Source organism: Equus przewalskii, chromosome 15 (assembly GCF_037783145.1).
Source record: "Equus przewalskii isolate Varuska chromosome 15, EquPr2, whole genome shotgun sequence".
In the NCBI taxonomy this organism is placed as follows: Eukaryota; Metazoa; Chordata; class Mammalia; order Perissodactyla; family Equidae; genus Equus; species Equus przewalskii.
In genome coordinates this window covers 40,485,965-40,501,477 of record NC_091845.1, presented here as the reverse complement: position 1 = coordinate 40,501,477, position 15,513 = coordinate 40,485,965, and the positions used below count along the sequence as shown (strand labels likewise).

The 15,513-nt window shown below is 36.4% G+C and overlaps 1 protein-coding gene across 50 annotated transcripts in view; it reads right to left on the bottom strand.

Annotated features, from left to right (window-relative positions):
• The window catches only part of MAP4 (microtubule associated protein 4), a 186,573-nt gene that overhangs the window by 89,500 nt on the left and 81,560 nt on the right, over window positions 1-15,513 (bottom strand). For all 50 annotated transcript variants that reach the window (XM_070575508.1, XM_070575509.1, XM_070575518.1 and 47 more), the window contains one exon: window positions 5,045-5,113. In XM_070575508.1, coding sequence (XP_070431609.1) covers window positions 5,045-5,113 — 69 coding nt within the window. The remainder of the gene's footprint in view (window positions 1-5,044; window positions 5,114-15,513) is intronic.

Sequence of the window (15,513 nt, the reverse complement as noted above, 5' to 3'; positions counted from 1 at the left end):
AGCATATATGTAGTATTAGAAGGTATCTAACAATAATTGCCATGCCATGAAACTGTCTTTTGGAATAACAGCATATTGCCACTCTGCCAACTGTCTTACTCACCAGATGCTATAAAATATCAAATAGTCATTGGGATTTCTTAACTCTTACAGATTCTGGATAAAAGGGAGTTACTCTGAGAATAAAAAATGACAATGTAAGTGAAAGTGCCTGGCAAAAGGTAAAAAGCCCATACAAGTACAGAATGACTATGAGTGGGATTAGAAGCTTTGTTAGACTGAGAACTCATGCCTCAAGAGTCTTATTTACAAATCTCATGTCTTATTCACCTTATACTTCAATAATTAAGACCCCAACCAAAATCCAGTCCGTAAGGTGTTAAAGATGTTTATTAAATTTATTTAGTACAATGATCACATTAAAATGTCCCAATATACAAACTGTTGAAGTCTAAAGTCACAAAAAATATAAACTTAGGTGCACGAACCAAGTTATAAAAATATTATTTAAAAATAAAATTCTTCTTCAACATTGGGCCAAGAAAGAAAAGAAAAAAAAGAGACAGAAAGAGAGATTACACATAAGAAACATAACATTTCAACAGAGCAACCCTGACCAGTCTGGTCACCTCCCAAGTGAGATACTGGGCAACTCAGGTGTGACCATCATGGCAACACAGCATTTCATTACAGGAGTGCCTACTTCATATGAAACTGTATGAGAAAGTTATTTCTTTCAAAATGAAATATCCAAGTGAAACAGAGAGAGCTAACAATATATACCAAATTTCAGATGGCTGCTAGTAGAAAATTTCAATTCCATAAAATCAAAAAGAAAATGTACTTAGAAAAAACAAATTTCAAACAAAAATATAACAAAATGGAAATAAAAGTGGAACAAATCAACGTCAATAATGAAGTGTGAGTGTTTGCCTTTGACCTCTGCCATAGCAGAATCACACCCAAGCTTCTCTGCCCACCTGTCACTTAGACAAGCTGCAGAGACTGGTTAGAAGTGAGAGAAAAACGTCAAACATAATTTTTAAAAGTTAGCACTACCAGTTTTGAAAAATTCCCTGGCAAAAAAAAAAAAAAAAAGAAAGAGAAGAGAAGAGAAAAAAACCCACAGAAAACCAAAAAGCATTAAATGACTGCACACCAAAGGGAAAGAGCTCTGTTTTACGTGATGGTGTGCTCTCCTATGGTAAGTTTTCATATTTTATCAATTGCTTAGAAGGTAAACATAAGCTCTTCCCTCTAAAATGTGTCTCCTTTATGGGTCTTCTCTCCAGAATCCATAGAAGGAATTCTTGGCAGAGAAACACCCCCTTATGACCAGATCCTTGTGACCAGAAGAGGGAAATGCTTCCTAAATTCCAGAAGTCATTGCAGGGACTCATTTCAAACTTTCATAATATTCTGATTTTTCCATCTCAAAAGTAGTTTTGTATCAGAAGATCTAAAACAACGTACATCTCAAAATCTTCCTCAGAACATAGTGCCATTTATTTAATTTAATCTGAAATAATTAGTAACTTGCCAATTATAAAAACCTGCATAATCAGTAAGAGGATAAAAAATTAAAAAGAATATTTCACATTTCAGATCTTAAACCAGAACTCCTCTAAGATTTCACAAAGTAGTCCATGGTTTATATTTTATTTCTAAAAATCCAATTAAAGCTTATCATTTCAAAAGTTCCATGGTACTTATCCCAAATGGTTGTAGATGTTTTAGCTATTAGTTTGGAAAAATGAGGAACGAGAATAAGACAGTTCCATTGAGACAATCCTCGGAATGTCTGGGTATAAACGCAAATGTCCATGGTAAAGGACTTGACACATGGGTCGTCATGTGTGATCCACCAATCCCACTGGCAGCCTGCAGAAAGGCATCTCCAGAGATCAAAGGAATACTAGATATTAATCCTGAACAGAGTTTTAGTTCAATCAGATAATCATTTCATTATAAATCTGATACGTTGGTTGTGGTTCTTCAATGTGTTGCAATTTACTTTCATTCTCATGTTGTTACATAAAAAGTTACTTTCTATCTGTATCAACGTCTCAGGCATTCTAACAATAAAGGATTCCATTTTCTTTAACATCTAGATTCTTATTTTCGTAATTCATGATTATGTTACGAAAGTAATTTTGGTTATAAAATTCCATACACAATAATAAGGTCAAATTTTCAGGAGAAAATAAGTGTAGACAAATAGATCATAATTTCATAACAGAAAGTTCCAGCCCAACTTGCAAATAACAAGGAATGATTTAATTTGAGGAAATACTTTTCAAAGTTTAATCAGAGCTATGCTTAATTAGAAAACTTTAAACTAAAATAGCTATCATTATTCAGATTTTAGTAAGGTGGAGAGAAACACCACCTTAGCATGAAAAGGTAGCATGAAAAATTACCCTTCCCTAAAAGCAAGCTCAGAGGAGGAAAGGGGAGGGAGAGGAAAAGGAGGTGCCCTGCAGTACTGGTGGACTCAATCCCTTTATGAAAGCACACATTCTCATTTGGTGTTACAACGTCCTGATTCATGTTGAAAATCTGAAAATCAAATGAAAAAAGGCCAACTAAAAATGTTTAAAGGAAAGAAAAATGTGAGATTGAATTAAATGATAAAATGAGTTTTAAAAAATAAGAAATAAAAGACATTGGATGATCTTCATAAAATATTAAAGTTAAAAAGAATTCATCTTTACTTTGTGCTCACAAAGGGAAAGGAGATTCCATCAAGCCCTGCAGAGCCCAAGAGGAAGCAGGTGGTTTGCTCAGACATCAGCAGAAATAGGCCCCGAAGAACTACACTCAGCTTCTTCTATATGGTGTCCAGGAAGGAAAAGCAAAGCTCTGCAAAATGCTGAAGGTTTTAGAAGTGTAACGGTGCTTAGGAAAGATCACTGGTCTGGTGTTGCCGCAGCCCCAGTGTTGAGAGACACGCTAGGCTTCTAGGAGGAGAAAAATAGAAAAGGAGGAAGAAGTAGGAAGGGGGGAAAGGGCGGGAAAGCACAGGTCATTAGTAATTAGCACAAATTCAACATAGCAAGATGCTCATAAACTCTTTATATGCTATCAGTGGAGCTGCTCTGTTCTTAGGACTATAGATAACATTCTGAAGGAAAGAGAAATGAGAATTTTCAAAATGGCACTGAGCTACATACTCCAGTTAGTGATAGCCAAACGTGAAGTCACAGCATGCTCCAAAAACATGCACTCTTTGCCCCCTCCCTACTACCTTCCACTCCCAAGGAAACATGCACATTTTCAGTAAAGCATCTGCTTTATTATAGTCAGGAAGTCAAATTCAGAGTGCAAACATCTTCCTAAGTGTGCAAACTATATTCTACCCAAGGATAAAGACGTGTCCAAGAGCAGCAAGATCTGCTCTCATGTCGTCACTGGGCAGTATATCAACAGCTGGGCTCTTTTTTGCCACCAGGAAACTAGAATCTTGAAACAGTAAGAGCCAAGCTGCAGATTTTTCCCTTTCTTTTTTCCTGCACTATTAAGATATGGCAGTGGGAAGCAACTGCTACATAAAGTTTGAGTCTCTTCTGGTCATACTTGATATCCTGCTGGAGAAGAAACCTTCCTGGATGAAAATGTGGTCATCCACTCTTTTCAACTGGCTAATCAAATTAATCCCCTCCAAGCCCTTCCTTCCCCTGGCACTGCCTCCTGGTGAAAGAAAGTCGAATTTACTCATTTTTTAAAGTTCATGTTCAATCTTCTTCTCCTTTAATCATGGGGATATTTCTATAAATGTTTTCTTAAAACCAAATTACACAGACAACTTTGCTTTCAAAGCACGCACAGAAACAGTCACTACCACAAACGATTATCAAAAAAATTTCAGTTCATAAAAGTGGAAGATAAGGTGGCACTTCCGGTTGTTTCTAGCTTTTAAAGCAAACAGTTCCTAATTTATAAGTTGTTAATAAGGATGTTGACGCCACTGAGTAAAACTAACATTCATAACAAACTGAACCTAGTCATCAATAAATCTGAGGTACAAAGGTCATAGAAGAAAGAATAAATCCTGGAGTAATTTGCTATTACTAACAGAAGGCTTTTTGAAAGCCTTAGAAACAAGAAATCCTATGGTGGCTCAAGGAAAGGCTTCTCAAAGCTGAGGTTTGCATACAAGGAGAGAATAGAGCCACTGTACGTGTCGAATGCTTGCTTCCACTGCGGCGATATGAACCAAATGCTATGCCCCAGTTAAAATCACACTTGGCTGCAGAGAACAATGTGCTTGATCATCAGAAGTCTATTCATTTGGGTCAACAGTGTCAGCCTGACAACAACTGCAAATTAAGTGCAGTTATTTATAAAAATTCAGTATGATTCTCATATCAGTTACCTAAGAAAAGATTTACAAAGTACATCCCTGTGGACCCTGCTACTGCTTTGAGAATTTTGCTCACCACAGAACTGCTCACTGGGGACAGGGGGTTGGTGCCAGCCATGAGGTGGAACTCAGTGCTCGTTGATAGAATATCAAAGCCCTAGTAATGGACTAAGTTCAAGTTAGAGACAGATTTCAAGAGTAACAGTTAAGGAACAAATAAAGGAAAAACAGACTGAGGGCAAAAGAGAAAGGGAAGAACTTTTAACTTGTAGCTCACAGGTTTCCTAACATTAAGCCATGGAAAATAAACTAGGTAAAGTGTGCATTCTGAGATAAGACCTACCTAAAGAATTGTAGTAGACAAAGCCCTCCAATACATCATATTTTGATGATGATTATTCTGCATCTATAAGCATATTTTTTAGCTTGATCTAGCTCTTGTGTGGTACAACTACAACAAATATTCAAAGAACATCAAAGGAAATTCATTCTTCTATTTCCACTGTTGGAGACGTTATGAGGCAGATGCCCCGAGTTTAAATAGTACATCCAACAAGAACAACCAATATCCTTAGAAATAATCCATATGCTTCTACTAACAATCCTCTTCAAAGGAGCTTATCAAGGTGTTTGCTGTGACTGCTTCACCCACACTTTTGGGGAATCCTGGGAACCACTTACCTATAGTATCATTCCCTTCTATTCCGTGATCACCATTGGCTAGCACTGCTGGTTTAGAAGATGGAGTACCTGCAACAACCACAAAGAATAATTACTCATTTTGACACATAGAAAAATGAAAAACAGACCTAACTACTGTCTAACTTAGTAAAATTTTTGTCACTCTTTACAGCATTAGCTTAAAACAGATAAAAATCTGTCGAGAATTTAAAGATCCAATAAAAGGAAACCCAGAAACATAGAACAGAACTAACGTCATTAATTTCTACGGTGCCCAAGCTCTGTTAAGCACCACAACTATAGGAGAGGCCTTCCTAACAGCAAGCCAAACTCTTTTCTGTCCTGTAAATTGTCAAAGATTACCATTATATTCAATAAAACCATCATGAAGCACCACAAGTACGGTATCTTATTCAAATCAAATGCTCCAAGGACACAGGGCCATTTAAAACAACCTCCACATAAAAAGTCCAGGGCACCATCATTGCTCCCACACTTGAGGATTACATGGAGATCACCAGCAACACTTCTGGGAACAGATGACCTTTTTAAAAAAATTTTATGCTATTCTAATAGAGTATAGTTGTGTCTCATTCCTTAATAACTAAGGATGTTGAGCATCTTTTCATGTGTTTATTTGCCATCCCTTTATTTTCTTTGGTGAACTGAATAGTCAAATTTTTTTTACTACTTTTTAATTGGGTTGCTTATTTTCTCATTATTGAGTTTTGATAATTCTTTATATATTTTGAATACCAACTCTTTATCAGATGGGTTTTGCAAATATTTTCTCTCAGTCTATAACTTGTACTTTCATTTTTTTAACTGGGTCTTTTGAAAAGCAAAAGTTTTAAACTTTGATCATTTCTTCTTTCATGCTTTCGGTGAGGCATCTAAGAAATCTTTGCCTAACCCAAGGTCACAGGATTTTCTCCTATGTTTTCCTCTAGAAGTTTTATAGTTTTCAAATTTAGGTTTCACGTTGAGGCCTATGATACATTTGGAGTTAAATTTTGTATATGGTGTAAAACATGGATCTAGGTTCATATTTTTGCATATGGACATCTAACTGTTCCTGTATCATTTGTTGAGAAGACTATCCTTATTCCATTGAATTGCCTTTGCACTTTTGTTGAAAATCAACTGACCATATTACATGTGAATCTATTTCAGGACTCTCTTCTGTTCCACTGACCTATAAATCTACCCGTTTTGCCAATAACACACTGTCCAGATTACCGAATTTCCATAGTCTTGAAATGAGCGTCATGTAAGTCCTCCAAATTGGGTCCATTCCAAAATTGTTCTTACTATTCTAGCTTCTTATAAATTTTAGAATCATTGATTTACACAAAAATCCAGATGGACTCTTGACTGCAACTGCATTGACTATGTTGATCAATTTGAGGATGTACAACATTTTCTGAAAGGCTCTGACTATATCTAACATTTCAGCAAACTGTCCAGCTCTGCAGTCAGCCTGCCAAGCTAAGAGTGTCCTACAAATCACTCTCAAGAACCTCACAGAGATATTTTTCATAAGACAAGTGAAAATCTAGAATGTATGCCACAAAAATATAAAATGTAAGATTTTACTCTGGAAGACAAGAAACTACACTGTCCAACCTCCTGGCTCTCACAAATACAAGGCAGAAATCTTTCACACAAACTCATCGAAAAGATCATTCATTCTGTTATCTCAGATAACAGAGGAACAGCTAAAGAGGATAACCTAAAAGAACAAGGCAGACCAAAAAGAAAATATCAATTAACTGGAAGAAGAGAGAAATAAAGGAGTGAAAGACAACAGACTTTCATTACATACCCACTATGCACCATACACCATGGCAGGGCTTCACATATTATGTTTTACTTATCCAGAGGGCTGCCAAATATGGGATACAACATATTTGATACAAATAAATTCCCTTTTACCCTCACACATAAGTTTATAAAATTTATTCTTCCTTGCTCAAGAAAGAATGCATATTTTAAAAAATCTGCCTCATCTTAAAATGCAGATTGCAAATAAATAAAATAAAATGCAAATTACAAAAAATGATACCATCTTATGACCATGAGAGTGATAAATCTTTTTAAATTTTGATAATAGCCAGTTTTGGCAAAAGTGTAGGAAAATAGGTAATCTGATACACCACTGGGGGAATCTAAATTGGAATGACGTTTTTATGAGACAATTTGGCAGTCTATCAAATTTCAAATACCTGTTTAACTCAACAAACCATTTTAGGTATGTAGTTCAAAGAAAGACAGAAAAGCACACAAAAATGAATGTAAAAAGGATGTTTACTATGGCATTTTTTAAAAGTAACAAATGCCCACCAACAGATTCACTAACCTGTGAAATAACATGCAACTATTAAAAGAAATAGGTAGCTCTTCATGTATTGATAGGGGAAGATGTCAAGAAACCTTAAGAAAAATTAAAAGCAAATATGGCTTAATAGCATTATAAAAAACAACACACACACAAATAATCAGAAAAAATATGAAAGAATATAGACCAAACACCACAGGTAACTGCTCAAGAATGGAGTGTGGGGAAGCAGAGACAGAGATAAAAACAAAGACTTTCACAGATATATAGTCTTGTTTTAATTGAGTACTTTAAAGAATTTAAAGAGTGGATAAAGACAGCCGACTGAAGCACATAGGTCAGCCTCACTATACTATCACAAAGACTTAAAAAACAGCAGAAAAGACTGCTTATTCTATCCTCAGTGGACCAGAAATTACAAGAAATATCCAAGAAAGTGAAAGCAAATATGACCACACTGAAGGAGAAATCACAGTCCAAAGGCAGCACAGGAAAGCAGAACTCCAAGGGTACTGTAAGCTTAGAGACAGCAGAGATGATGGGACTCCGTTAAAAGCTGCCAGGCCAGGCCCAACTTCCTCCACACTTTCCTTCCCCTGCCCCACAACAGTCAGTTTTGTGCCAACTACCAGATGGGAGCAGAGAATGAACGCTCTGACACAAGAGGAAGCCAACTCATTGGGTGCCCAGTGATACCCAGAGGAGCAGGGAGCCCCACATTCCACCTGGCAGCACTGCTGCATTTCTGCCACAGGCAGGTGGTAGAAAACAGTCATGCATCATAGGGAATCTCAAATAGACAGTATTGCCAAATAGCTGAAGAAAACTACTACCAAAAGATAAAGGCACCACATTCAAAGAGAATAAGCATCACCCAGGGAAACAATGTTGATATAGCAAATAGGAGACTTTTAAAAAGGGATATGTCATTTCCCTCAGAAAGATAAAAGAAAATATCACACATCCATGAAACAAGAGCAAGCCCCTAAACAAAGTGAATTATCTAATGATTCAATAACAAATCCTTTCCCAGGTTAGACAGTTTCTAATTCTTTGCTTTCATCACAATTTAAAAAAAGTCATAATGAAGTTGTCACCTGACAGAACATTGAAAATGATTTTTAGTAATAATGAACTATAGAATTCTTGGCATATTACTCAAAGAATTGATGACATTGCCATAATAAAGCTTCTATTCCCACATATTTACCTACGTGTATAAGGTTTTGGGTCATTATGTCTATAAAAACAATAGAATAAAAATTGATAAATCCTGTTTCATCCTACCAAAAAAACATTTACCCACAAATTCATGATCTAATCAAGACAAATAACAGATCTTTGACACCCGCAAATCAATGTGACACATCACATTAACAAAACGAGGAATAAAAATCATGTGATCTCAACAGATGCTGAGAAAGCATTTGACAAGATCCAACATCCATTTATGATAAAAACTTGCAATAAAATGGGTATAGAAGGAAAGTATCCCAACATAATAAAGGTCATATATGACAAACCCACAGCCAACATCATATTTAATGGTGAAAAACTAAAAGCCATTCCCCTGAGAACAAGAACAAGACAAGGGTGCTCATTCTCACCATTCCTATTCAACATAGTACTGGAGGTTCTGGTCAGAGAGATAGGGCAAGAAAAAGAAGTAAGAGGTATCCAAACTGGACAGGAAGAAGTGAAACTCTCATATGTGGACAACATGATTCTATACATAGAAAACCCTAAAGAATCCACCAAAAAACTATTAGAAATAATCAACAACTACATCAAAATGGCAGGGTACAAAATCAACTTTAAAAATCAGTTGCATTACTATACACTAACAATGAACTAGCAGAAAGAGAAGTCAAGAATACAATCCCATTTATAATGGCAAAAAAAGAATAAAATATCTAGGAATAAATTTAACCAAGGAGGTGAAAGATCTATACACTGAAAGCTATAACACATTATTGAAAGAAATCGAAGATGACATAAAGAAATGGAAAGACATCTTCTGCTCATGGATTGGAAGAACAAACATAGTTAAACTGTCCATACTATCTAAAGTAATCTACAAATTCAATGCAATCCCAATCAGAATCCCAATGACACTCTACATGGAAATATAGCAGAGAATCCCAAAATTTATACGGAACAACAAAAGACTCCGAATAGCCAAAGCAATTCTGAGAAAGAAGAAATCACAATCCCTAACTTCAAAATATACTACAAAACTACAGTAATCAAACAGCATGGTACTGGCATAAAAAAAGACACACAGATCAAGAGAACAGAATTGAAAGCCCAAAAACAAAACTACACATCTATGGATGGTGAATCTTCAACAAAGGAGCCGAGAACATACAATGGAGAAAGGAAAGTCTCTCCAATAAATGTTGTTGGGAAAACCGGACAGCCACATGCAAATGAATCAAAGTAGACTATTATCTTACACCATATACAAAAATTAACTCACAATGGATTAAAGACTTGAATGTAACACCTGAAACCATAAAACTCCTAGAAGAAAATATAAGCAGTACAATCTTTGACACTGGCCTTAGCAGTATCTTTTCAAACACCATGTCTACTCAGGCAAGGGAGACAAAAGAAAAAATAAATGGGACTACATCAGACCAAGGAAAGGCAAAGGAAATGACGAACAAAATGAAAAGACAACCCACAAATATTTCTCAATATTGAGAAAACATCTGCAAATCATATATCTGACAAGAGGTTAATTTTCAAATATATAAAGAACTCATATAACTCAACAACAAAAAACAAACAACCCATCAAAAAATGGGCAGAGGATATGAACAGGCATTTTTTCAAATACAGATATACAGATGGCCAACAGGCACATGAAAAGATATTCAACATCATTAATTATTGGGGAAATACAAACAAAAACTACAAAGAGATATTACCTTACACCTGTCTGAATGGCTATAATGAACAAGACAAAAAATAACAAATGTTGGAGAAGATATGGAGGAAACAGAACCCTCATACACTGCTGGTAGGAATGCAAACTGGTGCAGCCACTAGGGAAAACAGTATGGAGATTTCTCAAAAAATTAAAAATAGAAATAGCATACAATCCAGCTATCCCACTACTGGGTATTTATCCAAAGAACTTGAAATCAACAATTCAAAGAGATTTATGCACCCCTATGTTCCCTGCAGCATTATTCACAAGAGCCAAAACGTGGAAGCAACCCAAATGCCCACCTACTGATGACTGGATAAAGAAGATGTAGTATATATACCCAATGGAATACTACTCAGCCATAAAAAAAGACAAAATCGTCCCATTTGGAACAACATAGATGGACATTGAGGGTATAAGGTTAAGCAAAATAAGCCAGACAGAGAAAGACAAACATTGCATGATTTCACTCATTTGTGGAAGATAAACTAACACATGGACAAAGAGAACAGATTAGTGGTTACCAGAGGGGAAGGGGGTTAGAGGATGGGTGAAAGGGGTAAAAGGGCACATACGTACGGTGACACATAAAAATTAGACTATTAGTGGTGAGCATGATGTAGTCCATACAGAAACTGATAAATAATAATGTGCACCTGAAATTACACAATGTTGTAAACTATTATGACCTCAATAAAATAAGTGAAAAAAAAATAACACTCTATTACCACATTAAAAAAAACTTTCAATCAAATTCAACTTTTATGGTTAGTGATAATTTATCAAAAATTGTAATATATGTGATCAACTATGTACTACTAGTAACTGTGGTAATAAAGTTCTTCTGAACCAAGTTAATACTTAAGAGTCTTAGGGTTACAGAAACTTTTTAAGTTAAAATTTACATACATATTTTGTTATAGAAACATGAAAACAATCAAGAAAAAACCTTTCAAGTATAAAAATATATTACATTAGGATAAAAGTCTATGAGAGACATAGAATACAAGTAAGAGTTCAAGGAATCCAAAGGAGGATTTACATTTCCAATGATAAAGAACAGCTTGTTCATGCATTTTTAAAATAGATGATGGGAATAAAAATGCTATATATTTAAAAGCATTTGGATCTGTTTTAAAAGAGCGATATTAACTCATTTTTATGGAGCAAAAGTAAAACATTCTGAAAATTACAGGCTTTTCAGCTATTTAAGCCTTTGCTAAAAAAACTTAGATGCCAACTTAAAAATGTACAAAGGGGACAAAAATTTTCAGAATTCTCATATAGGTATGTGACTAAAGTTTCAAGACTGTCACTTTAGACCAATGCCGAAGTTACAAAGAATAATTTACACATACTGATAGAAAATTTTCCAAGACATAAAGTAAAAAGAATAAGTTATAAAAAAACAATGCATATGATTTGATCCTATTTGTTTAAAACTAAAGGTCATAAATTTCTGAATTTATGTATGTAAATACATAGTACATAATCTTAAAGCACTCCTCTTGAGAAATAAATAGGATTAAGTGAGAGTCAAGGGAGATTTTCACTTATCTGAATTTTAAATTTTTAAATAAAATTTTCATTTTAGAATAGTTTTAAATTTACAGAAAAATTGTGATGATAGTACAGAGAGTCCTATGTACCTATACCCAGTTTCCCCTATTAAGAAAAACTGGCTGGCTGTTTCTAAAACAAAGGCAGATTGATATACCACTATAAATTCATCATTACCAACCTTTACTTGGCCTAAATGTTTCTTGTCAACTCATTCTTCCACATTCTGCAATGTCTATTCTAAACCACCCCTGTTCTCCTCAAACCTCCAACCCCTTCCACCCCCATTTCTCAGCATATGACCTCGCCTCTTTCAAAGAAAATATGAACTCCCGTCAGAAGAGACTTCCTCCACTCTCTACCACCACATACAGAAACCTAAAGCATCTGCACTGAAGCTCTCCTCATCTCTATACCTGTGCTTTGGATCTCCATTCCTTCTTCCCAAAGACAAGATTCTTGTTCTCCATCTAGTGTTGAAATCAGATAAGCATCTCACTCCTCTCAAATCTCACAACTCTTTATTTGCTCTTTTCTTCTGGCATTTGACTATCTTCTCTATCGAACTGTTTGGGTTCATTTTTTTTTTCCTTAATAACATAGTGGTCTCGATAAATATTTGCTTATAGAATGAATGAATGATTGGAATAAATGTGATTGCCAATGTGTGTGTGGAATGGCAGATGGGACATAAGGAGGGAGAGTGCAAACGAAAGAACTCCAAAGTTAACCTAAAATTTCTAAAAACAAAGCAAAGTATCAGAGTTTGTACTTTTTTTTTTTTTTTGAGGAAGATAAGCCCTGAGCTAACTACTGCCAGTCCTCCTCTTTTTGCTGAGGAAGTCTGGCCCTGAACTAACATCTGTGCCCATCTTCCTCTACTTTATATGTGGGACGCCTACCACAGCATGGCTTGCCAAGCGGTGCCATGTCCACACTCAGGATCTGAACCGGCAAACCCCAGGCCACCGAGAAGCAGAACGTGTGAACTTAACCGCTGCGCCAACAGGCCGGCCCCAGAGGTTGTACTTTTAAAACACTTTAATTTTCTAATTTTCTTCACAAACAGGGAAGTTTTGTTTTCATAATCAGGGGTATAAAGCTACTAACAGAAGATTTCAAACAAGATCAATACCAGGAGACCCTGAGTCATGTGCTATTTCCTTGTTTTCACTACCAGAGATGCAATCTACACGAGGGAGGGAGGAATACTGCTGTGGTTTCACTGAGAGATCATAAACAAAGATGTCTGCACCATTTCCAGAGTAAGCAATTTGACTGTAAGAAACAAACGTTCCTCCCAACTCACTTGGAGCCTGTGCCTAAGAACAACAGAACTTTCCTATCTGAGGGAAAACGGTTTGAAAAAACAAAAAAGGACACAGAAGATAGCTGGGTTAGGATGATGGTTTATGGGTAGAATGTTGTTTCTTTCTTTATCTGTGCCCTATTCAGCTCTCAGAATTTCTCAGCTACAAAAAGAACCTAACAAATTGACCTCTTCTCAAGGGGTGACTGCTTTTCTTTTACACTAGGGTATCATTATTATGAACTACCACTGTTAGAACTATTTTTCTCTTCTTTTCCAAAAAGAAATTTAGTTAAGAGTATATTTTCTTTTTTTTTTTCCTGCTTTATCTCCCCAAACGCCCCCTGTACATAGTTGTATATCTTAGTTGCAGGTCCTTCTAGTTGTGGGATGTGGGATGCCGCCTCAACGTGGCCTGACGAGCAGTGCCATGTCCGCGCCCAGGATCCAAACCCTGGGCCGCCGCAGCGGAGTGCCACGGAGCCGGCCCCAAGAGTATATTTTCAAATCAAAGTCAGAAAACAATCTTTGCAAAAATGTCATGAGACTATTTTTGTGTGTGTGTGTGAAAAAGATTGTCCCTGAGCTAACATCTCTGCCAATCTTTCTTTATTTTGTATACAGGAAGCTGCCACAGCATGGCTTGATGAGCAGTGTACAGGTCCGCGCCAAGAATCCAAACTTGCAAACCCAGGGCGGCCGAAGCAGAGCACGCAAACTTAACCACTACGCCACCAGGCGGCCCCTCATATGACTTTTTTATGCATAGATACAAACTTCCCCAAATATAACAAGACAATTAACAGGGTGTTAAGGCTTGGATATTTACGCCTGCCTAAATAAACACCTACCACTTTGGTTTGTAGACATAATTGCTTGTTAGTCTGCACATTAACATAACCTAAGCCTGAACAAAATGATTTCAGTTCAGTTTAACAACAAACAAAACTATTTCAATTCAGTTTAACAAGCAAAAGATTGTACATCTGCCACAGACTAAGAGCAGTGATCTCTCTTTAATGTAGATCTGACCATGTTTCTCAGTCCCCTCAGAGTTCCCCATAGAGAGACTGCATGATCTCACTCAGTGTGCTTCTCCATGGTTCTCTCTTGTCACTTGTCACTTTAATCTTTCGTTTCTTACCACTGAGCAACCTGAGGTTGCTGGTACACTTTGACCTATTCTATATCTCTCTGCTTTTGCTAAATGTGTCATTCTGCATGGAATATAAAAAGAAACAAAATATTATTCCTACTCTATAGTAGCTTAAGTGTGAGACAACAAACAGTTTCATTATGACCTTACAAGTGCTATGAGAAAGGAAGGCCCAGGGAAGAAAGGCACTTACCAAGGGGAAGATGAAAACAGAGAGGCTTGTGGTGAGGGGGCAGAAGGGAGTCGGGATGAAAGTCAGAGAATGTTTTTGGAAGGTTACATCTATATTCAATCTTAAAGAATTGCAGAAGATCATCTTTAGTCAAAGCTTTAAATATCATCAACCTCCAGATTCGTATCTCCCACCCAGAACTCTCCTTTGAACTCCAGACTCTTTCATCTAGCTGCCTACTGCTCTTCTCCACTTGGCTATCTTCTCCACTAACAGATAACTCACACTCAACATATCCCAAGCTGAATTTCTTATCTTCCCTTCAAAATCTACTCCTTTTACAGCCTTCCCAATCTCAGATGATGGCAATTCCTTCCCTTTCAGTTGCTCAGGCCAAAACCCTTAGAGTCATCCTGGATGCATCCTTGGCAATGTAAAGGTCTTGTACTGTAAAAGGAGCAGTTTGGGTGGCATGGCATGGCTTAAAGTCCGATAGGACTGGGCTCAAGAGAGAATGAGAGGAAAGGAATTGGAGAAAGGTAGTAGATACATCTTTTTCAAAGAAGGAGCAGAATAAAAAAAAGTAGATGAGATGGACATGGGGTTGAAACAGGATGTTTTTTAAGTGAAGGAAAAAAATGAGGGTATGTTTGATGCTGATGAATGACCTAGCTGAAAGAGAGGAACTGATGATGCAGGAGACAGAAAAAACAATTGCTATGGTAGTGCCCTTGAGTGAGAGAATGAGCAGTTCACCTACAACAAGAGTAACAGCAGAGCAGGGGGGAGGGCGACAGGGGTAAAGGGGCACAAATGTATGGTGACGGATAAAAACTACACTATTGGTGGTGCATATGATGCAGTCTACACAGAAACTGATAAATAATAATGTACACCTGAAATTACACAATGTTATAAGCCAATAAAATAATTTTAAGAAGATACATTAAAATAAAATTTTATTTTTCCTTCAATAGAAGGAGTTTGTTTAAATTGTTT